At 37.6% G+C, this 25,633-nt stretch overlaps 3 protein-coding genes and 1 long non-coding RNA gene across 5 annotated transcripts in view; 3 read left to right on the top strand and 1 right to left on the bottom strand.

The window, feature by feature from the left end:
* Window positions 1–4,807, top strand: part of stol (voltage-dependent calcium channel subunit stolid) — a 74,083-nt gene extending 69,276 nt beyond the window's left edge. For both annotated transcript variants that reach the window (XM_034979765.2, XM_034979758.2), the window contains one exon: window positions 35–4,807. In XM_034979765.2, coding sequence (XP_034835656.1) covers window positions 35–136 — 102 coding nt within the window. In that variant the 3' untranslated portion in view covers window positions 137–4,807. The remainder of the gene's footprint in view (window positions 1–34) is intronic.
* A 464-nt stretch (window positions 4,808–5,271) lies between these two features.
* Mtr4 (exosome RNA helicase Mtr4) lies at window positions 5,272–19,073 on the bottom strand. Its single transcript, XM_034979716.2, has 18 exons — window positions 18,606–19,073; window positions 18,074–18,196; window positions 17,489–17,731; window positions 16,269–16,443; window positions 15,518–15,629; window positions 14,805–15,007; window positions 13,904–14,144; window positions 12,575–12,765; window positions 12,091–12,192; window positions 11,407–11,580; window positions 11,196–11,298; window positions 10,690–10,862; window positions 9,975–10,166; window positions 8,971–9,212; window positions 7,951–8,187; window positions 7,020–7,182; window positions 6,298–6,460; window positions 5,272–5,470 (listed from the first exon to the last, which is right to left on the bottom strand). Exons 1-18 carry the CDS (start codon window positions 18,692–18,694, stop codon window positions 5,313–5,315), a joined length of 3,084 nt encoding a protein of 1,027 aa, XP_034835607.1. The 5' UTR covers window positions 18,695–19,073; the 3' UTR covers window positions 5,272–5,312.
* Window positions 19,074–20,209: 1,136 nt separating this feature from the next.
* On the top strand, window positions 20,210–20,956 carry LOC138404339 (uncharacterized). Its single transcript, XR_011238335.1, has 3 exons — window positions 20,210–20,358; window positions 20,471–20,575; window positions 20,807–20,956. It is a non-coding gene; the product is annotated as an uncharacterized lncRNA (long non-coding RNA).
* Window positions 20,957–22,081: 1,125 nt separating this feature from the next.
* On the top strand, window positions 22,082–25,394 carry LOC117992080 (SLIT and NTRK-like protein 4). The gene is made up of 3 exons (XM_034979739.2): window positions 22,082–22,398; window positions 23,234–23,473; window positions 24,012–25,394. The coding sequence occupies exons 1-3, from the start codon at window positions 22,177–22,179 to the stop codon at window positions 24,777–24,779; spliced, it is 1,230 nt and encodes a 409-aa protein (XP_034835630.1). The 5' UTR covers window positions 22,082–22,176; the 3' UTR covers window positions 24,780–25,394.
* Window positions 25,395–25,633: the final 239 nt, after the last annotated feature.

Below are 25,633 nucleotides of genomic sequence, written 5' to 3'. Positions count from 1 at the left end.
TCGCCAAAATATTATCTTAAATTTTTACTTTCAGGAAATCGAGATTCAATCGTGCGGCCGCGGCGCCCGTGCTCGGCCTCTGTTCGCAGTGCTCGCTACTCTCGCTCTGCGGCTCCTGTTATCTCTAACAACGTGACTGTCCAAAACCCCCTACATATTCTAAACCAATACCTGCTCGCAGGTTTCCCAGCCGTATGAAGCTTTCTACCATATCGAGTTCCATATCACAGAAAATAATGTTTAATTCCAAATGCCGTTATATACATTTTAAACGGAAAGCTTCGCGGGTCACCGTACCGCAGTGTTCGAGCGATGTTTTTGTGTGAAAAGACTATTCGTGTGAACTTTTTTATGCAAGTTGTGCTGAAAGGCTCGTATTCGTATTGCCTGGCCGAGCTGGGGTATTCTTACTATAGTATAATATTATTATACCTACTGTTATTACCGCAAGCGTATACCGCTATGACACAGCAGTTGTACCCTGAGTGTGAAAACGATTGTCAGTAAATCCTAGACTTAGAGGGACGCCTGCCATGGTACGATTTTCAAATATGGGCCTGTAACGTAATTTACTAAGGTATTGATTCATAGTAATTTCGTTTACTAGAGGACTCGCACTCAGAGTACAGTACACTTGAATGAATGTGGAAAATGATAAAAATCTTCGTTTTGTAGCAGTGGCGTCTGGACGTTGATAAACAAAAATACGTTTTATAATGTGTAAGGTTTTATATCTGAGTAATTTGTTGTAATTGTGTTTGTATCAAGTGTAGAAGTAGTGTGTCAAAGCGGATCGAGGAATGCCTCAGAAGAATAGGCCTTTCTTGGCTTATTTTTGTGGTGTATGCGAGATATTTAAAGTTTTGATCAATTTTACCGACTGAAGTATTGGTCCGACCAAGTGAACTTTTGATCTTGTTTTGAGACAGGATTATCGATTCGAACTAGGCTAAGATAATGTTTAAAATATTTTTTCCTCTCTGTTAAGTTGAGTCTCATAATGTAACTGTGACGAGGTCGCAATCGGTAAATAGGTAGGTAACTAATATCTTGTTAAATTTAATTGAGGATTATCACAAACTCGGAGATCTTATAAATTATAGCTAATGTTAATAGATAATCTAAAGATAATATTTGTAATATAATAATATCGTTTAAAACTGTTTTAGAAAAATTTACCTATGTTGATCCTAACACATTTATTTCTCGACATCTATTTGTTCAGCATATTAATTGCAAACTTATTGACTAGTTGCATAGACTAATTTATTTAATGTAAATAAGAGAGGTTTGGTTTGTAGACCTTATGTTGCTATATTTACGTGTGCCTGTGTATAATTATCATTATTAGAATAATATTAACGAGTCGACGAGTAAGCATCGTAGAGTTGATACTGAGATAATAAAAGCTGTTTTGATCGGAGAATAATATGTGAAAATGACTACATTCCTATCGACCGCCTTGAAATTTATTATTTTTACATAAGATATATTTGATGTATTTTTAACCTATACCTAAGTTCGTTCCATAAAACGATAGTGCATTTAAGTTTTAAACAATGTAGAATTAAGATTCTTACATTTTAAATTCACGCATTCCAAAAACGCATCATATCAACTAGGTATGTTGTTTAGTTTGCCAGAAATCCACATTTCCTCCTATTTGATGAAAGCATACACTATGATTAGTTGTAAATTAGATATTTTAAATTATGCAATACAGGGTTGAACTAGAAATGACGCCATATGAATCTCATATTAACAAACTTATCTTAGAATATTTATTATCTATGTGAAGAGGTAAGTATCTCTCGGTGTCCTCTCTGGCGACTCCCGTTCATCTAATCGTTAGCAAATTTTCTCGCCTAATCTTCGAATAATGTTGTAAGTATTTGAGATGTTGTAAACAATTCTCGTTTTGATGTAAATATTTAATATGAGGGCCTACTTCTAACGTGTAATGTGTGTTGCAAATGTTCATACATTATGTAGTTCGAATTCGACTTCTTCTGTCCTACATTCAACCAAATCGTATCGATCTCAATGCAATAAAGGAGCTAATTTAGTCCTAGCTGACATAAAGGTAGGTTCGGGCGAAGGGTTTTTTTATTGTTTTGGAAGCGGGAGCCAGTGATACTATACACTCAAACCATTGACTTGTTTTTTTTTAATTAATAAGAGGCGGTAGCGGCTACCACTTTTACTATACACCCAAACCATTGACTTCTATACAAGCAAGACACTATACAAAAATCGCTAAGAAAATTCAAAAAAACATCAGAACGATGCGGCATTGCGACAGATAACAATAAATTCACGGCAGAAAAAAATCCTGTAATCACTTGAGCACTTGGTTGCTTTATACACTTTGTTGAACGTGATTGGGGGTCTTGCTGGTATGGTAAGTCAGTGACTGAAACGTATCAATGGAACATCTCCCGTCCGGGCATATTACTGTTTCCAGGAATCTGGGTGATCCATTTGTTATTTAGATAGAAGGTATTGAAATTATAACAAAATATACAATGCGAATATTTTCTAGTAGTTAGACTGCCACCATGGTTTGTAATAAGGGTTCAATTTAAACACCCGCCTCATAGTCATCTATCGCCAAATTAGCTCACATTATGGCACCTTACATTACTGGTGTAAGATGCGATCGAGTTCGCATTTACAATCTATGTACCTACACTATAGCTCATTATATACATACTATTAAATATCTCTGTAAGGACTATATACTTACCTAAAGTTTAAATAATCTGTTTGTACCTATCGTAAATGTTATATAGAATTTAAAGTCAGATTCATCGTAAAATACTTTAATATCGTGTATTTAATCTTAAAAAGAGCTTGCTGTTGTCCATTCAACAGTCATGAAATTGAAACAATTATATGAAATAGTACAGAGATATATAAATGTAAAGATGTCTCGCAATTTGTGCCAAACCACAGCCAAGTCTATAATTTATGGATTTTGTTACATGGGACCGATAGTCGAAATACCTTAGTACCAAAACAGAGGACAATAGCATGCTCAAGGTCCGATCGAAGGGTAATTAATCACAGTAATGTTTTCTGGGTGCTCTGTTTTATTCAGAATTATTTGTATTTCGAAGAAGTGCTTTACACTTCATTTCTATCAAGCTTCGTCGGAAAATTATCACCATCAAAAATCATCATTAAAAAGCGTTATCTCAAAACTCTTTAATTATTATTGAGCGCTGCCTACGTTAAATATAAATTAAGAGTTTATAAATGAGCTGAGTAATTTTTTTGCCAATGATGCCAATAAAGAATAATATAGGTATTGGGTAATACTAAAATATGATTTACTGTGATCAATTCACCATTATCAATATACTGAAGACATTTACACGTTTATCGCACCGAGCGCATACTCACGACCGGCGTAAATATATTATGTGGGGACGCTTTTGAGATATTGTGTACATTTTGTATAAATATAACAGTAAGGAGTCGATGTATGGCGTTATAGTTTCACCTGGTGAGTGGCGAACGACTGGAATAATGTATTGAAAAGTGCTTCTAGTAAGCGTCGAGTCTTCCATAGCAGTCGAACGCGGAGCGAGTATTACTTGTAACTAACTAAGTATTAAACGATAATAATAGAGTATATATGTATCATAGCATAGGCGGCGTGCACTGCACTTCGCGGGATTTAGTTGTACTATAGATACAAAACAAATACCTCGTTTAGTTACGCAAAACGTAATAGCTAGACCGAGTTAGAATTCATTTCGCGTTTAGTTATTGGACATATCAATTCAGGCACCAAAGAGACTATAGCGTAAGCAATTTTTTGGAATATTTTCAATTGTGATCTTATATTATTCGAATGCATTAATTAAGGGGACCTTGATTTCATGGTCAACTTTATAATCCAATAATTTTTTACCCATCCTGTTTTTATAATACGCCACGAATACGCGGGCAGGATAGTCGCGCCATATTGCCTTTTAACGGAAGAAAAACGGCTTTTTAGAATTTTGCTAAAATCACGTTTTTGGACTAGTTTTCGTGATCGTTACGATCTTAAAAACGGAAAGAAAAAACGTGTAAGATACGTAGACAGAGATCCTTTTGCAGGAGCAGAAAAAGTCTTAAGCGTATTTTAGCAAAATGTCAAAAAAACCGTCTTTTTTAAGCATAGCAGCATATTTCAGAATACAATGCGTAACACTATGTTGCTTTATAAAATAAATTATCAATAAGTGTATAATAATATCCTCATTATACAATATACAAGATCCCTTTTCATCTTTCATGACTTAATTTGTACTGAATTTTTTCGTGTGCAACTATTTGTCAACTAGCTGTTTTAAAAATGAAAAGAGGTCCCCTTAATTACTATTTTAAGATACGTATTTGCAATTAATTTATGTAAGGAACAGTGATTTCTAAATTTATGCCACGTTCAACATTCATATCAGCGTATGTACAATTTTTTACAAGATATAATTAGTGTTTATTTCATACGAATCTCGTTTCGAATCACTCTATAATCATCCCAAGCGTTACGCTTTTTAGGTATTAGAATTATTCGAAATTTTAAAACTTGTGAGAGGCAAATTTTGATGTCGCTGTTTTCGAATTATCTTTTCTTATTAATTAGTTCATTACTTATTATAAACGATATAGTTGTTGTGTACTTGGGCACGGCCGACTGTGAACATGGTTCTCTAGTGTATTTCTAGTATAATACTGTTTCTTTTTGTTACTTGTCAGTTCATGCTATAGATAAACACTTAAACAGTAATTACGATAATAAAGTTCTCTTATAACATTGTGGAAAATATTTCTCTTTCTCCTTGCGTTAACTCATTGCCCTTATCTTATTTTTCTTATATTTTTTTAATCTTCCATAGAATTTCCTTTTTGTTCACGATACAATAAATAATTAATTATAAATTCATAACACTTTTCCCAACATAAGGACCAAAAATAACTGACTGTATGAATTGTTAAATTTTCGTTATGAAAAAAAAAATAGTGCGTGTTACCTTTACGCGCGGTTAAAATAAACGTGCACGGAGTTTCATTTTTGAAAAAGTAAAAAAAACTTAAAAATAAAAAAAACTAAAAGCTTTTATCTATGCCACTAACATACTAAGATACTTTACAATCCTCTATTGAAGATGGCGATCTCTAAAAAGCTGTTTTATTTAGCGGCCATTTTAAATACCGACGGAAGAAACGCAAACGCTACTTTTAAGGAATATGCAGAATTAGGGATAAATAAAACAAACCTTGTAAGATCCAACATAAAAAAATTTACTTGATCAAGTAGTTTACATGTAGAGACTAGCAGCGAAGATGATATCTCGTTTCAACATCTTGATCCCTTCGCTGAATTTGTTCTCAAGGTCCGTGTTGCCGATGTTCTTAGCGGCCTGACACAGCTGCCGCAACACTTCCTCCAAACGACGCATGCATCGGATTATTGAACCTAGGACATCATTGAACAGTTTTAAATCATTAGCTGATACACACGATTAGTCCGCGTGGATTTAGGGCCAAAACACAAAACTGAGATGCGTTGCCGCATCGTCAAAATATGTGAGCTCACACAATGCTTCACAAAAACCTGCGTATTGATTCGCATTGTGCATTCTTCCGAAGTTATAGTTCTTGCATTTCACGAAGGCCGTTGACTCATGCTTGTGTTTAAGTCGTATCGGTATACGTAAGGTACACTAAATGTGTGCGTTTGACAGCGCTTGCTCGTGACTGATTGGTCCGACATGCACGCACACTTACACAATGACCATGTAAACAACGTTACCACAAGTAAAGTTTGCTAGCCTTCGTGAATTGCAAGAATTGTACTTCGTTACTTAGTAAAAAAATTGTATACTGCATACATTTTAAATTCTCACGCGCCATTTTAACTTTATGTGTCAATTGTCATGTTTAAAGTACGATTTTAGTCCTTATTTAAAAGGTGAGCCATCCTTTTGACATGACAGTTAAACCATATTTAAAATGGCGCGTGAGAAATCATTTTGTATGGACTATACCTAATAATTTGTCAAAAAATTCAATACAATATTTGACATATAACAATGTAACTTATCGACAGATTATAGATAGATTGATTATTAATTTCAGCCGTAAGTTATCGACAGATTACAGATAGATAGATTATTAATTTCGGACTTTACGACAGATTACAGATAGATTGATTATTAATTTCGGCAGAAATAACTTATCGACAGATTACGGATAGATTGATTATTAAGTACGGCCGTCAGACTTGTAAGGTCTACAACTCACCTTCAAAGACGTCAGTCATTTTGCAAATTTGCAAGAAGCTGGCTCCCTTGGCCCATGATAGCACCACGTCCATCAGTGTACACTTGAACTTGCCCACGTATTCGTCTTCGTCTAGGTCCATCTTGGCGTCAATCGACACTTTAGCGATGCGGCGCGCGTATTCCTGCAAAGTGCGGAATAATATTTTGGTTCCGCAAAATGGAAGGTTGGGACCCTAACTTGTAACTTTAGATCTTTAGTTAATGTAAGTAAGTTTACGTAATTTATTATTACAATTAAATCATTAACTTCGAAAGTTGAAAGTACAATGCTCCCAATTTCAATAAATGGTTTGAGTTTGAATTTTTGCGTGTTCAAGTCTTTTTCTCGGAATCTGCTCGAGATAAAAAGCTGTAAAAATGGGGATCCACAGGCAAAACTGATCTCAGAGGGCGCCACAAGAGTACCGGCGAATGTCAATGTCAAAATCAACATTGTTCGTTTTGCTTGCTAGCTTTGCTAAGAATTGTTGATATCGACACAAGACCCTTTGATGAATTATTTAAAGATGTATGTTGTTATCTGGATGCTCGTACAATTAAAATTATGGCGTTTGACAGCTCTATATAGCCTTCCATAGATGATATACTACCTCTATTGCCGGTTCGCTTTGGCGCCACCTGTCGGGATAAATTGGCAGTGTGGATCCCCATTGTCCCAGGAAATAAGTCTAAAATCAATACCTGCAGTTGTCTCAGGACTCCCTTCAGCTCGTCCCCGGTGGCGGAGGACTGGCTGGAGTTCTCGTCGCACACGAAGCAGCTGACTAGCGCCGCGCTCTGCTCCGGGCTCAAAGTGTTGAACACGCCGTTGAAGATCAACTCCGTCAGCAGTAACTCGTCCGCACTGGGAATTCATCATTATGATCAACCCATCGCCGGCTCACTACAAAGCACGGGTCTCCTCTTAGTATAAGAAGATTATGGCCTTAGTCGACCACGCTGGCCAAGTGCAGATTGTACACTTCACCTACACCTTCGAGAACATTATGGAGAACTCTCGGGTATGCAAGTTTTCTCACGATGTTTTCTTTCACCGTTAAAGCGAGTGATATTTAATTTCTTAAAACGCACATAACTCCGAAAAGTTAGAGGGCCGTGCCCGGGATCGAACCCCTGACCGCCCGAATAGGAAGCGGACGTCCTACCCACTAGCATATCACGGGTCCCTCACTGGTAATTGGAAATGTTAACCCATATAAGCACTGCTTGGCCGAAATGGCCGTATCTCACGGATGTTCTGTGCGATCGCATGATGCCGCTTAAGCTCAAAGGACTCATTAAGTGTATCATCCGACTAGTACTCTTGTATTAGAGTGAAACATGGGTGGCCCTGGCGAGACATCGATCTTAGGCCACATCACTTTCAATCAAGTTCGATTGCGGTCAAGCGCATGCCTTTAGTGAATAAAAAAAAGAATTGCATCTTCTAGGCAAGCACGGCCACTGTACGCACGCAACATGTCTGAAAACTTTCTGACAAATGCGGCTGACCATAATGCAATAATTCGTGCATCAAACATCTGAACTATCCAACTGCTTTACCCACCTAATAATACCATCAAATCGATTTGGCAACTTGGAGAGATTATAAAAATGCATTCCTTCAACTTACCTACTTAATTCACAAGCTATCCTGCCTTTTAGTTCTATGACATCAGCTAAAGTACAGTATCCTAATCGACGTAGAACACGTTTTCTTTTCTTCAACTCTTCCATCTGTAGTATGCTTTTCGCTTTCTTCAGTTCAGACTTGAGTTGTGATAGTTCTTCGAATATTTCTTGTTTCTTATCGTATGCGGCTGTCAGGGCGCCACGGTTTTTGTCTTTGTGTAAAGGATGCGCATATAATCTAAAACACGTAATAAAAGTGACTTCAATCAAGAACTTATAAGTTGCTATAATTAGCTCTACAAATTAGTCTTTATGTTAAATACTTCTTGGTGAGTCTTGATCACCGCCGCAAGGTTGCCGGGCTATCGGATGTTTTACAGAATATTATATTTCGGAAAGGAGGAATGAATTCTCAGGAGCTATTCGATCTTGTCGTCGGACGAGTTTCGACCCCTATGTCGTCAACATTCCTTCTACGCGTACGAAACGCTAACATCATTCCTCAATCCTTATACGCATGGCTAGGGTTTGGAATACATCAGGATCAGTGGAGGATCAGAAGAATCAATGTTTCCTGCCAATTATAATCCGGGTATCATTAAAACAAGAGTGAATAGGAACCTTCTACGCAAACGCGTCCCATCTAGGCCACATCAAATCCCATCAGCTGTGATTGTAGTCAAGCGTGCGGTCCTAAATTGAATTTAAAAAATACAAATTATGACGAAATCGTCTGCTTTTCCTTGTCCTAACTATGACTACACGTATCCAATCATCCAAAACTGTAGAATACGTATATATCTTTTTGAATAAATTCTTTAAGGAGCTGTGAACGAAGTTCTTATCGCTGGCAAGGCATTGTGTGTGACATTCCTAGCTGAAACTGTGAAGTGCTGCATGGGGTGTAACTAACTTGAGTTGCAAGGATACCTTGCTATTGTGGTATGGTTTTGAGAGTCGTTAGTGTTATACACATACAATGGAATATTTTCCTATGTTTATTTAAAAATCTCTTTCTCACCTCTCTTCCAAAACTTTTATTCTATCAACACACTCTTTGAACACTGAATCCTCGATTTTCATGTCTTTTATAGGATTTAGCAACGGCGGTCCTTCAGGGAAGCGCTTCTTTACCTCCCCTATGGTTTTGAGCACGGACTTGCGATTGTCCGGCGGTCGCAGATCCTTGGGATAGTAGACTCGAAGGGAACTTATCTGGTATATCAGAGTGTGAAGGACTGGTACTACTTCTACATCGCCAGCCTAAAAAAATATGGCATTCTTAGATTCAAAGGACATTGCGGCACAGTCAAAGCGTAGCGATCGTTACAAAGTAAAATGAATAATCTCCACCTAAGCGGGACGGAAAGATGTGTACAGTCAACCAATCACATTTTTAAAAGATGACGTAGAAAAAATTTCACGTCATCTATTATGGATCTGATTGGTCAACTGAAAGCATCTCAAGAGGAATATGGACTATAATATTGAGCTGAATAGTTACATATTGAGCTGAAATGGATGAAAATGGTCTGTTTAACTTGGTTGGCTGAATAGACCAACACAGTTTGATCGGGATTGTAAACAGGTGTAAAACATCTACAAAAGCCAAAGTAATATAATTCATACTATAGATACGAAAGTGTGTATATCTGTGTCCGTTATCCTTTAGTAGCCCATTCTCATAATCAATTTGGACGAAATTTGGTACAGAGAAAGCTTGGATCCCGGAGATCAACAGGTGGATGGATATATCTACTTTTTATCCCGGAAAATCAAAGAGTTCCCGCGGGATTTTGAACAACCTATATCTACGCGGACAAACTGGCCGACATCATCAAGTCAAACAATCAATCAGTCAGCTTGTTTGCGTCCACTGCTGTACACGATCCTCCGCCTTCCTCTTCTATCCACCTCTTACTACCTTCTCAAGGTCATCAGTCCGAGGTCGTCCCACACTTTGCATGCTGGTAACTACGTGGTCTGCATACTTATCACCCAGTACCAATATAAAATAGCCCTCACCTCTCCGGGCGGACAAGGCGCGTTGGTGTCAGCGTCGTCTGGCTTGGACTTCTTGACGTGGAGCAGTATATCGACGATGATGACAGTGTCTGCTGTGAGCGGGTTTTCGTTCTGTCCCTTTTTCCCTTTGCCAGTCTTGTGCCTAAAATTCACAATTATGCCCCAGTCGTACTCGTACTTTTCTGTTTTAACCTGAAAACAACGTTTGAAATCACTACCTATATTATAATTAATGCGAAAGTGTATTTGTTTGTTGGTTGGTCATTCAATCACACGCAACAGAGCACGGATCGACGTAATTATTTGCATGAGTATAGGACTTCGAGTGTTACATAGGCTCTTTTTTCCCAGAAAATCAAAGAGTTCTCACGGGGTTTTAAAACCGGTCAAGTGCGAGTCGGACTCGCACATAAAGGGTTCCGAACATCGTACAAGATTATGTACTTTTTAGTTTTTTTAATTTACATGGCGGCCATTTTGCGGAATTTTTTATTAGTTTGTTATAGCGGCAATAGAAATACACATTGTGTGAAAAACTCTCTACCTATTACGGCTTATGAGATACAATCCGCTAGCAGACAGACGAACGGACAGCGGGACAGCCATGTCTGTTGGAGGCTTAGTTATAGGGTCCCGTTGACACCCTTTGGGGACGGAACCTTAAAAATGAGCTTTGCTCAACTAGACTTATAATATCCTCGGCGGTCACCTATACCTTGACAAGACGTCCCGGCTGCAGGAACGGCTTCAAGTACTCCGGCCGCGTGATGAAGGCCCGGAACTGCGCGCCCAACAGATCGAGCTGTGATCGCACATTGCAGTACGAAGCGATCGAGTGCTCCTGCTCTATTGTGAGCGCATCGTATTCCTTCTGCTTCGCCTTTACCTCTGTGAATAACAAACCTCTTAAGGAAGGCGTCTTCTATACTCTATCCACGGAGAGAAGTAAGCATAGTGCTATCTCTGTTACGTAATTCCGTACAAATGACAAAACATAAAAGTCAGTAAAGCATGGGCATGTACAAATGGTAAGTTTTTAGTATAAGAGTATGTAATATGGAAATGATGTCAATTATTGCCAAGCAAGCTCATTAGGTAGGTCAGGTACTAAACATTTTATTTGCTTTGCTATAAAACTGTTATAAAGGTGTCTATACAATAAACTGCAAATGCCAGAGATTAATAGTGCAAGGGCAACAGGGATAATAATAATATTCTTACTGTCTATAAGATCTGGGATGGCCGCTTGATTTTGGAACTGGAAGAAACTCCTCTCCAACATGTATTCTGGATTGATTTCTTCAACTCGCAACAAATTTAGAACCTGTAAAACAAAAATAATGTAAGTATCAATATTTCAATGCATTTTTCAACCTTTCAATGCTTTAATTGTTTAAGCCTGTCATATACCTGGAGTGCACAGCAAACTAACCATGTTATACGTGAGATGGAAGGCCGAGTTGATGGGGTCGGCCTTACCTTGCACCATCTCCTTGACGACGCTGGGGGTCACCTTCTGGTCAATCATCAGTATCACGATACCCTTGTCGTCCAGCCCGCGACGACCCGCGCGCCCCGACATTTGGATGTACTCTCCTGAGGTTATCTATAAAATCAACCAGACACTAAAAAACCGGCCAAGTGCGAGTCAGGCTCGCGCAACGAGGGTCCCATACTACAGTCGTATTTTTTCTCCATTTTGCACGATAATGCAGGAAAAAATCTGCTTTAGAATGCACAGGTGAAGGCTTTTCATATGATACCCCACTTGATATAGTTGACTTACTTCGAAAATTGAAAATACTAATTATTAGTTCATGAGTACAATTTAATTTTTTTTGTGTAATGTAAACACAAATTCAGTTATCAGATATTTTCCCCGAATGTCTGCTATAAGACCTACCTACCTGCCAAATTTCATGATTCTAAGTCAACGAGAAGTACCCTGTAGGTTTCTTGACAGACAGACAGACAGACAGACAACAAAGTGATCCTATAAGGGTTCCTTTTTTCCTTTTAAGGTACGGAACCTTAAAAACAATAATAAAATCTTGGATTAAAAGAAAATGGTCTTTTAAAAAATCGTCTTTGGTTTTTACATGTGCGGAATACTCACAAAGCGGAAGTCTTTTCCATCAAATTTTTGACAGTTTGTGAAGACCACTGTCCTCGCAGGCATGTTAAGGCCCATAGCGAATGTTTCCGTCGCGAAAAGTGCCTGAAATAATAAGAATTCTAACGTAATATTATTCAATTAATATAATAAAAGTACCAATAATTGTAAAGAAAAATATCAGTTAATTTGGTTTTATAACTCTAACTAATGTAACTCTAAAGTAACTAATCCATCCATTTCCAGAAAATAACGAATTCACTCTAGAATTTCTCATTTATTTTAGAGATCTTTACTGGTGAGAGGCTTCTGCCGTGGCCAGTTACCACCCTACCGGCAAAGCGTTGCTGTCAAGCTATTAAGCGTTCTGGTACGATGCCACGTAGGAACCGATCAAGGGTATGGGTTTAATGAAACTACCACACCCCATCCTATAAATAAAAAAAATTATGCACCAAATAAAACACCTAGTGTATAAAAAAGATACCTTGATAAGTCCCAAGCCGAACAAAATTTCAATAGTCTCCTTCAATATGGGCAGTAACCCTCCGTGATGTATGCCAATACCGCGTCTCAGTAACGGAATGACATTTTCGACTTGGGGTAGCTTGCGGTCTTCCTCCGATAGCACATCCATAGCGTTGTTGAATACTTCATCCACTAGTTTCTTTTCCTCAACTGTTCAAAAAAGAAGTTTCTTTAAACGTCTATCAGACAATAGGTTTAGTATCATTCTATCATAATATGAAACTAGAAATCGACGCATAACGTTCGCTCCGACGCATAACGTTCGCTCGACTTCAATGTAATAATAACTAGCTGATGCCCGCGACTTCGTCCGCGTGGATTTAGGTTTTCTAAATCCCGTGGGAACTCTTTAATTTTTCGGGATAAAAAGTAGCCTATGTCCTTCCCCGGGATATAAGCTAACGCTGTACCAAATTTCATCAAAATCGGTTGAACGGTTGGGCCGTGAAAAGCTAGCAGACAGACAGACAGACAGACAGACACACTTTCGCATTTATAATATTAAGTATGGATAAATCTTTTATTGTTTCACCAAATTTTACAGCCAAAATTAGGTTATGCTACTGATGCCTAAAATAAGTTGTACAGACTAGAATATTAAAAACAATAAAGGAAATTTATGAAAAATATTATTCAAAACAAAAACATTTGTGACATAAAGTTAAGTTAGAATGCTGTCCATCCGTCCGCATGTCCGTCCACGGGCTGTATCTCTTGAAACGTAATAGGTAGAGTTGAAATTTTCAGAAAACGTGAATTTCTATTGCCGCTATAACAATAAATAACAATTTCAAAAACACCGCAATGTAAATTTTAAACTAAACTAAATTAGCAGGTCTAAATCTAGTGCTTTCCTTTTCCGCAAGCAACATTATGAAAGGGATAGCAATAGATTTAGACGTGATATTTTGGTTTGGTTTAGAGATTGTGTACAAAGGAATTAGCCACATTGTTAGTCAATTCAATTCTAATATTTAATGTAATCTGCTCCATATTGTGTGTATATTGTTATGGGTTGTAACTTGTTTTGTCATTGCCTGAAATAAAATTATTTTATTTTATTTTTATTATTATTATTAAAACATACATAATCTTGTATGATACGGAACCCCTCGTGTGCAAGTCCTACTCGCACTTGACCGGTTTTTTAACAAGAATTTTCGATAATTATTTTGCCTCTAGCTTGTAGTTTGTATACTATCCTACGACTGGGCAAAGGCCCCTTTCCGATTTCTCTACAACACCCTATTTCGTACCTCTTCGGACCATCAACTCTTAAAATACTCACTTGTATTAAAATCCAATTTGGCCATTTGCATAGCGTACAGCTCACAGTCCTTCTTGCTGAAGCTGAATATGATGACGGGCGCAAAGTTCCTCTCCATGATCATCTTGACGATGTTGAATATGTTAGTGTTGGTGTTGCCGCGCATGCCGCCCTTGCGCCCGCGCTGGTCGCCTTTGCTCGCCTCCCCGGCGTTGCTTAGCACTGCCATTGCGGTGTTGAAGTTGTCCTCTTTGAATTGGCCCTACAAATCATCTTTGCCATAAGGGTGTATATCCTCAAATAAAGACAAATTCGTGACTTATGTATATCCAACTTGACCACAAAAAAAATACACCTAGCAGGAAATATGAACTTTAGAAAGAGATAATAGGCAGTTTAAGCTTCGTAGAGCGTTGTCTCTGTCGTCAAATGAGTATATATGACGTTTTGTCGCTGATTTGTCGGTTTCAAAGACAGAGATGAAACCAATACCCTATGTAGATACGACCGGTAAGCAAGCAAACCTTACCTAGATCAAACTAACTAACTTAGAGCCAAGAACGGGACGAGTTGCGAATATAAATATGTAGTGAAAGGGACTATTTGCGAATGGGACGAGATGCGAATGGGGCGAGATGCGAATGGACCGAGATGCGAATGGGACGAGATGCGAATGGGCCGAGACGCGAACGGGACAAGATGCAAATGGACCGAGATGCGAACGGGAAAAGATGCGAACGGGACGAGTTGCGAATGGGACTTGCTGCGAATAGGACAAGCTGCGAATAGGACAAGCTGCGAATTGGTCGAGTTGCGAATGGGACGAGTTGCTAACAAACCTCAAGCCAAAGCAGTCGATTATCTCTATCCAAAGTTTGATGTGTGATCTTTCCTGCTAGGTACTGAACATGGTTTTACAGACCTTTTCGTCCACGACAAGATGGATGCCATCGCCGCCGGCGGGGAATATGTAGTGCTGCAGCGGAGTGGGGCGGTACTCCGTGTACACCACGTGGCACGGCTGCGAGTGCAGGCGGCACACCCACTCCGCGAACTGGCGTGCGTTGGGGATGGTGGCCGACAGGAACACGTAGTGCACGTTGTCCGGCAACAGGATCAGTGTTTCTGGAAACCTCATTTATAGCTTCAGTAGCTCAACAATTAAAGGGAGCGGAATGAGATTCGAAAGGTCAGCGGTTCGAACCCCCTCCTCCTCTCCCCTTCTAACCCCTGTTGCACTATTGTTGTATCTACTCCTAGCACAAGTTTTAGTTAGTCTTAGTTAGAGGGGGAAAGGAGAATATTAAGCCAAATCTAGCGGGAAGTTACGTGTGGAAGTCTCTCCGGCGTTTTGTCTGCTCTCTTATAGAATAATACTGACGTAAGTAGTATTTATTGTCACCCCATTACATGCTGTTACATCAAAATATATTTTAGAGTTTTGATTTTAGAGACAAGACAGGTAACTTTTGCTTTGCTTATTGCTTTGCATAGAAATATTATGTGGAAAGTATTTATTTTGATAAAAAGTGTCTCGCGTTGCATTGTTTTATTTCTTTAATTCCATACAAAAAATATTTAATTGTTGCTTTTAGAAAATTAAAAGAGATAAGTAAATAGTTAAAAGTTTTTTACCTTCCCACACAACTCCTCTTTCCTTGTCTCTCATGTAATGGATCTCATCAAAGACAACCCATCCAACTTCCCTCATGATTTCAGAGCCTCTATATAACATATTCCGCAGAATCTAAAATCAACAATAAATCAAATCCAAATTATAAAATAACTATTTATTAGTAATGTGGCAGATAATTACTAGGAAATGTGTATGTGAATATACGTTTAGTAGTACCTAATTATCTAGTGTCAAAGTTTGACCGAGTACAAGTACCGCACAAGCCACTTTTAATAGTTCTTCACAAGTTTCATTGGTAACAAAATTACAGTTGATGTCAGTAAAAAGAATGTTGAACCTGCACAATGTGCAATTTATCTATCTATTTGGTTGTTGCGGCAGGGAAGTGTCTGTGCCTTTGTAATATTGGTTCATCAATCTTTCTGTTCCCACAGAGTACACACAAATACATCTCTTCTACAGTCGTTAAGACATCCAGAGTACATTTCATCTGACACTAACAGTAATAATACTGAACTGCTATTTTCAACAGGGGAAAAATGACAGCTAGTGTGACGGTCCCAATCACCTCTGACTGGCTGACACTCTGTCACTATTGGCTTTTATGCATTATTGCAGAAATAATATCACAAATTCAGCCAATCCTATCAATTGAAATTGTTGTAATGTGATCACCACTTTCCCAATGGACACACAGATGCAAAAAAGTCTTATCTTCACAAGTCAAAAATTCATGAAAATGTTGATTACCTCTGTAGTCATAATAAGACATGATGCAGATGGATTGATTGTGACATCACCAGTGATGAGGCCAACATCGTGGAACTCCTCAGAAAACTCCCGGTACTTCTGATTGGAGAGGGCCTTGATAGGTGTAGTGTATATTACCCTCTGCTTGTTCTTTAGCGAAACTGCTATTGCATATCTGATGAAGACATTCAATATTATACATTTCTTTTACAGAAACAATTTTTTTATATGTTTTTTTATCGCAGGAAGATTGAAAATTGGCCATTTTTAAAGTGTAAACTCTATATAGCGAAACTGAAGGGAACAGGTTATTTTATTGCGTTATAAAGAGTTTTCGCCAAACGGAGAAAGAAAACGATATAATTTTACAAATAAGTAGTTAGTGCAAGTAGTAGCAATAAGACTATAGTAGGGAGTACACTAAGTAAACAAGTGCTGGGCAATTACAACATACAAATGAACACATTTCTAAGAAATACATTGTGCATGTACGAAATATTTACGACTATCAGTATGGTGTATAAGGTCAGTGAAATTAATGTTTATTGGGGTCTAAATAATGACGTATTGTTTTGCTATTGAGAGTGGTTGCTACGCTATATAGTGTTTCAATATAAGGGTAACTGATAGAGTATAATAATAAAAGATAGAGATTGCTAAGGTGCGAAAAGAAAGATGCAATTTACTTATTTAAACTTTGAATTAAATTAATTATGTAAAATTGGTTGTATTGAGTTCTTTACAATTTTAACATGCATTTTGTCTTATCAGAAATATTGGTACTGATTCTGAAAACAACTAAATTTAAGAGTATTTGCATCCTCTTCTTACTAATGTAATATGAAAAGGACAGATACAGTTTGACAGCTTTAAATTTAATTCAGACTTGTGACTTTAGCTGTCAGTCGCAAGCCTATTGTTTAAATTTGTAGTGTGCACTAAAATTTAGCCTTTAAATGTAAACTTCATGTTCTGTCCTTTTTTAGCAATTTAAAAAAGAAAAAGATGCAGATACTCTAAATTTAGTTTAGAGAAAAACAGCAGAATCGGCGCCATTGGAGTCTGATTAAACTCTAAATAATCTAATAATAACTCTCAATACTCTTAAAGCTTTTTTAAACATCTTATCTTATCTTATCTTTAGTATATGTCCACTACATTATGTATTATTTACAGAATTTTGGTTTTTAAATAGGTTTTAACAAATTAAAGCTACTTACTCAGCAACAACAGTCTTCCCTGCAGATGTATGAGCAGATACTAACACAGACTGTAGGTTATCTATACACATAATGGCCTCCTTTTGAAATGGATCCAGTATGAAGCTGTACTGTTTAGCAGGCTCCGTTGTGAGCGGTAAGAGAGGTGAATACTCGAGGTTTGGTGGTACTGCAACTTCATGAGTACAGCCTTCGTGTGTTTCTAGAGTATGTACTACTATTCTTGAAGCTAGAAGATCTAAGCTGTGAAGCGACAATAAAGAAATCAAAAATATTGTACATAATCTTAAGAAAAGTCATAGAGCATTGTCTCTGTCGTTGAGACCAACAAAAACGTCACATAAGTATGTGACAGAGACAAGACTCTACAAATCCGAAATCTTATTCTAAAGGTTGATGTACAATATTTCTTGCCGGCTACTGTATGTGTTGGTACATCATACAAACCAAACTATGATGAAACATTCTTATAAGCCTCAAAGAATTACAGCAAAAAGTAAAAGGGAACCCCAGTTTTAACCATAATGTTGTTAAGAAAACCAAAGTAAATGTAAGTTGCACAGTTGGGCCACTAGGAAAACTTACTTTATATCACTGGTAATTTCTCCAACATCGTCATCATCCTGTTTGACTTTTTTTGAGGTATCTGCATATATTACTTCTTCATGTGGATGCTTATTGCTAATCTCTGCTGGTTTATCTGGCACCCTACGCAATTTAGTTATTTAAGTATAAAATATAGAATAAAAATAATGTAGTCCGTGTATAGTAAAATAACAAGTGGAAATTTATACATATAAGAAGTCGGTTAAATAGCTATGTATTACTTGGTTGTTCCAAAGTTGTTTAGGAGCTTTACACAGTACATACATCAGACTTACCTGTCTAGGACTCTAGAGGTTCAAGATATGCTCTAATTTGGCAATGTGCTTTTCCAACTTTGTTTTCCAATAATATTATATTGAAACATCTGAGCTCTCAATACATTACGAGTAAAGTAACTCTAATTTTAATAATACAAATATACATAGCTAACAAATAATACACAGACACCAAAAAGTAAAATCATGGTTTATTGGGAAAATGAGAATAATTACAGGTTAGGTAAGCCACTTACGAGGATTCCTTGATGTTCGGTAGCTGAATAGAAGATTCATTTTGCGTCGGTTCATCAAAGCATTCAAATAAACTATTAATATCTGCCATTTTCTAATCAATCAAATTTTAAAACAATTTAAAAACATGTAAACAACACACGTTTCACACACATTTCCCGATTTCCAATAATTTTTAAAAGAGTACCAAGGCCACACACCAAGGTACATCTACGTTTTATTTTGATTTTTGACCTCAGACCATATATTCAATGTACTCTGTGCCTCAGACCACCCTTAGAGTATGAAGAACAAAAAAAACTGTGATGTTTAAAGTGAGTTTCACAATGGTTTCACATGGTAAAAAAACTGTGATGTTTCAATGGTTTCATGCAAATTCTTTGGTTTCAAAACGTAGTGCATAGACTACTATAATTGAGAGTTAATCATATAGTTACACAGATATGTCCAGATTTGCAACTAGCGTGGCCCCCTCAGTCCCTCTCGCTCAAGCAGATTTTCTTACTTGTGAAATGTCATTCCTTCTACACTTCACGTTGTTTGTCAATTACTCACGTACAAATACATTTTGACAAACAAAAAAAAGTGGCCACGGTGATAAGAACAAAACATAATCATTTTGTCACGTTCTAACAAGAGCTTAAATGCATTTAGCTATCTCGCTCTAACAGTAAGTGTCACAATAGGGCTACTTCTAACAGTCCTTATTCTGAGTATAGTTAATAGAGTAATACCTATAATAAATTGACGTAGTGATTATATAGGTACTTAGAAATTCTTTGATATGTACTTCTTTTCTTTGGTTTCAATTTTATTTCTGGTCGGTGTTTGAAATTTTCAGTGCCATGCCAGGCATAGATTATCTACGGTGCCAGGGCCCGTAAAATAAATTTTTAAAAAAAGCAATGTGGTTATTATGATTTCCCTGGATTGATTTCCAATTAGATAAATTAGGTCTAAAAAGGCCTATTCAACGAGTATATGGGCCTATTCAATCAATCAATCAGCCTGTTTACATCCACTGCTGGACATAGGCCTTCCCTAGAGCACGCCACCACCACGATCCTCCGCCTTCCTCATCCACCCACTTCCCGCTACCTTCTTAAGGTCGTCAGTCCAGCTGGAGTTTGGGAGGTCCCACACTGGGCTTGCCGATACGCGGTCTCCACTCCAGAACACGTCTGCCCCAGCGGCCATCGGTTCTGCGGCAGACGTGGCCAGCCCACTGCCACTTCAGCTGGCTAATTCGTTGAGCTATGTCAGTCACTTTGGTTCTCCGACGGATCATTCTCAACTCAGTCTTTGAGCTTTATCACTCGTCTCGGCTAGTACATCGATACACACTACATCGACATGTATATTTCGGGTTCTCATTTGCTTACTCAGCAGGAAATGTGTGAGATCCACGTGAGATCACTCGATTTATTTATGAAATTGTGTCGTCGCCAGCCATGTTGGTGTGGAGAAAATGGTAATTTGAACCTAGCTTTTCAGTACCTAAGTATTTTGTCACCTGGAGTCTGTATTTTTGTCACAGAAGTGTGATGTGTATAATTCGCGACAGGTCGAGATGCCAATCGGAGTGTAGACGTCCCCGCTGCCCGCACAACCGCACGTCACCCGCGCTCGGCCGCACCGCGTTAGCGTCCCCACCCCGATTAGCATCTCCACCTGTCGCATACCTACTATGTCTACAATCATGATATTTAGCAGTTAGGAAGCAATGTCTTTAGTACAAGAAAAATCTGAACACCCGTGAGTTTTGTGGTTAAATCGCAAAAAAATTAAGCAGTGTTATTACTTTTACGATGGTACGGAAACCCTCTCGTGTGTGAATCCGACTCGTACTTGACCGATTTTTTTTCAGACTGACGCAATGGAAGAACAAGCGACAGCGCTGGCTAAGATGGCGCAAGCGACGGTGATGAAGTCCAAAGCTATGGAGAGAATGGCTCGAGCGTCACATAAACAGGTATGTATGTGTGACTTGTATCACTACCCATATTATAAATGTATTGCTGTATCTTTCATAATGCTCCCTACGGAAAATGATAGCACTAGATTTGGACCTGTCAATTTACGAGTCTTATTTGTTACCATTTTGTTACTGTTTATAAGTGGTTATAAGTTTGAGAGATAATTCAATGAAATTCTTATGTAAAACGATTAGGAAGTATTAAAAATTATACTATGGTGATTTTAGGCTTTGGCTGTGGACCGGTTGGCTGGGGCGTTTGAAACGATAGATACTTATGTATATGATGTAAGAAATGCAGTTATAAGCATCGACTACACTATTAAGAAAAGCTTCACTACGAACTCGACACAACATAGGCAAAATATTCTGTACAGTTAAATTATAATTATGGTATATTATGATATTTGTTTTTGTTTTTTTTAATCGAAATGACCTGTATTTATTTTCCAACAACCTTAAAGTTGCTTATTTATAAAAGTTAATTTGTTCATTGGACTTGGGACTGTTTAAAAAAAAGACTTATTAACATTTTTTTATTAGGTAGGTAACTAAATAAAAAAATGAAAAATCGTATCGGGCCTCGCTCTTTTAGAGTTCGGTACATAATTTCTTCAGTATTTATTGTTTAAATACAGCATATTATGGGTACATAATATACCGAAATTTCATATTATTCCTAACTAGTTTAGTGTTTGAGAATGGTCTCAATTTTGTGATGGGATCTATCACATAATATCATTACCTAAGTAGTTTGTAAGCTGTGACCAAAACAAACATTTTTTTTGAGTTTTATTTAATTAAATAATAGGTATCTAATTAAAAATAAATTGTTTATAATTATGTACGGAACACTAAAAGAGCGAGGCCCGAATCGCACTTGGCCGGTCTTTAGAAATAGGACGGTAGAATGTGAATGGGGTATTTTGATTTGATTCTAAAGTAGGTACCTAATAATAAACTTACAAATATTTACAAAAATTTTATTCAGTTGATAAGTGCAATAAAAATGCATTTAAATTTTGCATTTCAAATTCCGCCATAAAAACGCTTTCCTCTTAGGTTGAGAGCCATCATGCCGTCACACGGATTGGTAAGCAACGGTGTTTTCTTAGTGAAATACATTACAATTTCAATCCATGTGACGTCACAGTCGCAATTAACATGGCGGCTACGGTATCATGCGTTTTGGGTATTTGTAGAACAGATAAAAAAAGTGAAATCTTTTAAAATTCATTATTGACAATGCACAGCTGAACAGAACTGAGAAAAAATATGATTTTATTATTAGGTAGATTCTAAAGATAAGTACTTTTCGTTAATTGGACATCAATAGGTAGATGTTAATTGATGTAAAAGCACAAAAAATAAACAAAAACATCTTGATAAAAATTGCGTGTTTCATTTCTAATCTATTTTTATTGCTTACTATAGAAGTGAAGTAGACAAAGATAACTGCTTACGTTAGCTATCTTATCATGTGCGATATCACTTATTATCAGTTTAAACGAAAACTGCTCCAGTTCTATGCGTCAGTGCATTTCCAGATATTACGAATAAGTCAGGATGCATACAATGGTAGTAATTAATACGAAATCATGTGGGGGTTAATATTGTTTGGGTTGTGTTGGTTGCATTTTGGGTTTTGTGGGACTACGGTTTGTCCTAAAGAATGTGACTGTGATATGGACAATGGGCTAAACAGGGCCGTGTGTGTGGACCAAAACATTGTCAGCGTGGACGTGGGAGTGCCTAAAGAGGTCCAAGTGTACAGTTTGAGCCGAAATGTTATAAATGAATTGGACAACTTTTGTTTTAAGGTAGGTTTTTGTTTTCTTACTATTTGTTTGCATGTAGATAATCAACAACAATAAAGTAGTTGAAACAAAAGTGAATATTGGCTTCTAGCAAGACAAACGCGTCCCATATTAGGCAAACATCATTATAACTTCCCATCAGCGCGACCGGGGTGAATCGTCGCAACTACCTTCGGCGGTGTTCCCATTAGATTACAACAGGGTTATTCAATGGGCGGACCAAACTCCTGAAAGGCCTTCAACGCATTGGTGGTTCCTCTGATACTGCAAATGTTCATGGGCAATGGTAATCACTTAACATCAGGTAACCCGCTCGCTCGTTTGCTCGCCATTTTTATTTAAAAAAAACTGCATCAAACGAGTGCAATTTAATTCGCCAATGACGTTTGACATTGATTAGTTCTACATTGCTGATTCACTAAGCGATGTAAAAATCTTTTTTCGGAGCATACCTTCAATGGATTAAAATTATGACAAATGAGCTTGATGGCTTTCATTCAGTGATGATTCTGCTTGGATGTATATGATTCTGGGTTAGCAAATAACTCCCCAGGGTGTGCTTGTGGTGAAGTGTGTGCTTATGATAATCATCAACGCATCGACGGCTCACTACCGAGCACGGGACTACTCTTAGAATGTGAAGGGTTTGGCCATAGTCCACTACACTGGCCAAGTGCGGATTGGCAGACTTCATATATATATATATTTGAGAACATTATGGAGAACTCTGGGGTAGGTTGTTTTCGTTCCTTATAATTATAAAAATAAATACTAATCGACGAGGTTTACTTATCTACTAGGCGTAATATTAATAAAAACAATTTGATCTTGATTTCAGGAAATTGGATACAGTTCACTGAGGATCTTAGATTTGTCGTACAATCTTATATTCTGGATTGGTTTACACGCTTTCGCCGGGTTGAACGATCTAACCAACCTAGACCTCAGCAACAACAGACTCAGGTTTATAACATCAGATGTATTTTGGGAGACTCCGAAGTTGGAAATATTGGATTTGTCATCTAACGTTTTTGAGACAGTGAAAAATGAACCGTTTATAATGCATGAAAAGTTACAAGTAAGTTGAAATTTGAAATAAATACATAACGTCGCTTCCGTTCTTACATCACGCACATACCTACCTAAGTCTAAATTAGCAACTTTACAGGACAGCGCGAAAACGCATGATTTGAAGTTTGAATTGTTTGAGGAATAGGTATAGTACGCGGCAGCTAGAGATGGCAATCCGGGTAAGAAGCGGGGAGGACGCCCCGCACACCCACACTATCCCGCGCCGGGTTAGTGCGTGGGCTGTGCGGGCGTGCGGGACGTCCGCACCCCGATTGCCATATCGACCTCTCGTGTACTATACCTACTATGCTAGGCTAGGACTGTTTTTTTATTCCTTTTGAGTTTCTACTTGACGTTTACTTCTTTCCGATTAGCCCAAAGACTCTAGCGAATGGCATCACTTATCAGCAAAAAATTACTTAAATACATGCTTTTAGAACTTAAGCAATGATAAGTGTTGCCTTCATTGAGTTCGTAAGTCGAAATTCTTAACTTAATGGAACGATAAAATTGATAGGTGTTTATTGTAATAATTGCTGTTCCAGGTCCTTAATCTTAACAACTGCCGCATTAAATCGTTACCAGAACGACTATTCAGTAGACTGCCCAATTTAAAGAAGCTAGACCTAAGCGAAAATTATATCGTCACCATCACGGTAGCTGTACTGAAACCCATACGAAAGTTGGAGAGATTAGAACTAAGAAATGAATACTGGCAGTGCAACCCCGATTTTATCGCCGTCGAGACGTGGATACATTCTCACAATATTAAATACGAAAAGCAATGCAAAAAGAAGTCTTTCCGGAAATCTGAGAAAATTATATCCATGGTAATCGAACGAGAGTCAGTGGATATTGATAAAGTATGGAATATAACTGTTGAAAATAAAACTTTACCAGCGAAGCCGAACGATACAAAACCTTTGACGCCGTTCCAGAAATTCGATCGGGACTTTTCCGCCGTTCAAGCTTTTGTGATTGGTGTTGAAATCGGTTTGGCGTTGGGCATACTCGGGACCTATTTGTGGTTACGATGTGCGTGTTCGTGCAGGAGTTTGTTTTCCCGTCCGCAGGCTCAACGACGCCGTAGGAACCGGAGAACTGAATGTGATATACGAGCTAATTTACTTTGGAATAATGTTATAAGCCCAGATTTAGAGACTCCACCGCTGTATCGAAGACAGCTATCTCTACCGGAGCGAAATCCACCGTTTCCCATATTTGGCATCGCTGGTCTACAGGTGGACGCTATACGCGAGGATCGAGGGGACACACCACCTCCTCCATACAATGAATGTCGCTTGAATATTTAAAACTTAAAATTATGAATGCAAAAAAGTGTGAATATCCGGTCACCTTTTACATCCCATCTATTAAAGCGATTTTGCCTAAATTTGGTACAGTACGCGAAAGAAAGTAATGCCTACATCGACATTTAAAAGGAGATAGCAGATTTTTAGAGCGTTGTCCCTGTCATTGAGACCGACAAAACGTCATATTGGTATGAGTAACAGAGACAACGCTCTACAAAGCTGAAATATCATTCTAAAGGCCGATGTATATTACTTTCTGCTGCGTACTGTACAGAGATAGCGTGTATACTGGAGACGGCTTTCATCCCGGAAAACCAAGCTCTCACGGGATTGAATAAAAGACCTAAATCTACGCAGACATCATTTAATTAGGTACCTAATTTAAAAATATACCTACCTGTTTTTTTTATATAAATAGTATTAGGACAGGTAAGCGAAAACAATTTGCTGTCGCTGCCTTGTGTACAATGGACTATAATGACTGAAAAGTATTGCGTAATATTGTGATATTATGTATTTGTCCTGCTCTGCGAGTTGCGACTGAATAAAATTGAGTGTCCCTACAATTAGTAAAATTATGTACTTATCTAAGTAATTAAATGTATTATAAGATAAGATTTGTAAGTTATTTTAATTAATCAAACAGAGCAAGGAGTTTATTACCAAAATGGACAACAAATTGTTTTTTTACAATAGAATAGAAATATTTTTTATTCAATTAAAAACAAGTACTTTTGAATCGTCAAATGCATGTATCACTGGAAAATCAAAATAAAACAAATATTCGTATGAGAAGCAAAAATATGGAATATTTTATTCACTTCATAAATACCATTATCACATTCGCTTAACAC

This window comes from Maniola hyperantus, chromosome 2, assembly GCF_902806685.2.
Source record: "Maniola hyperantus chromosome 2, iAphHyp1.2, whole genome shotgun sequence".
In the NCBI taxonomy this organism is placed as follows: Eukaryota; Metazoa; Arthropoda; class Insecta; order Lepidoptera; family Nymphalidae; genus Maniola; species Maniola hyperantus.
This window is presented reverse-complemented; position numbering and strand designations above follow the sequence as displayed.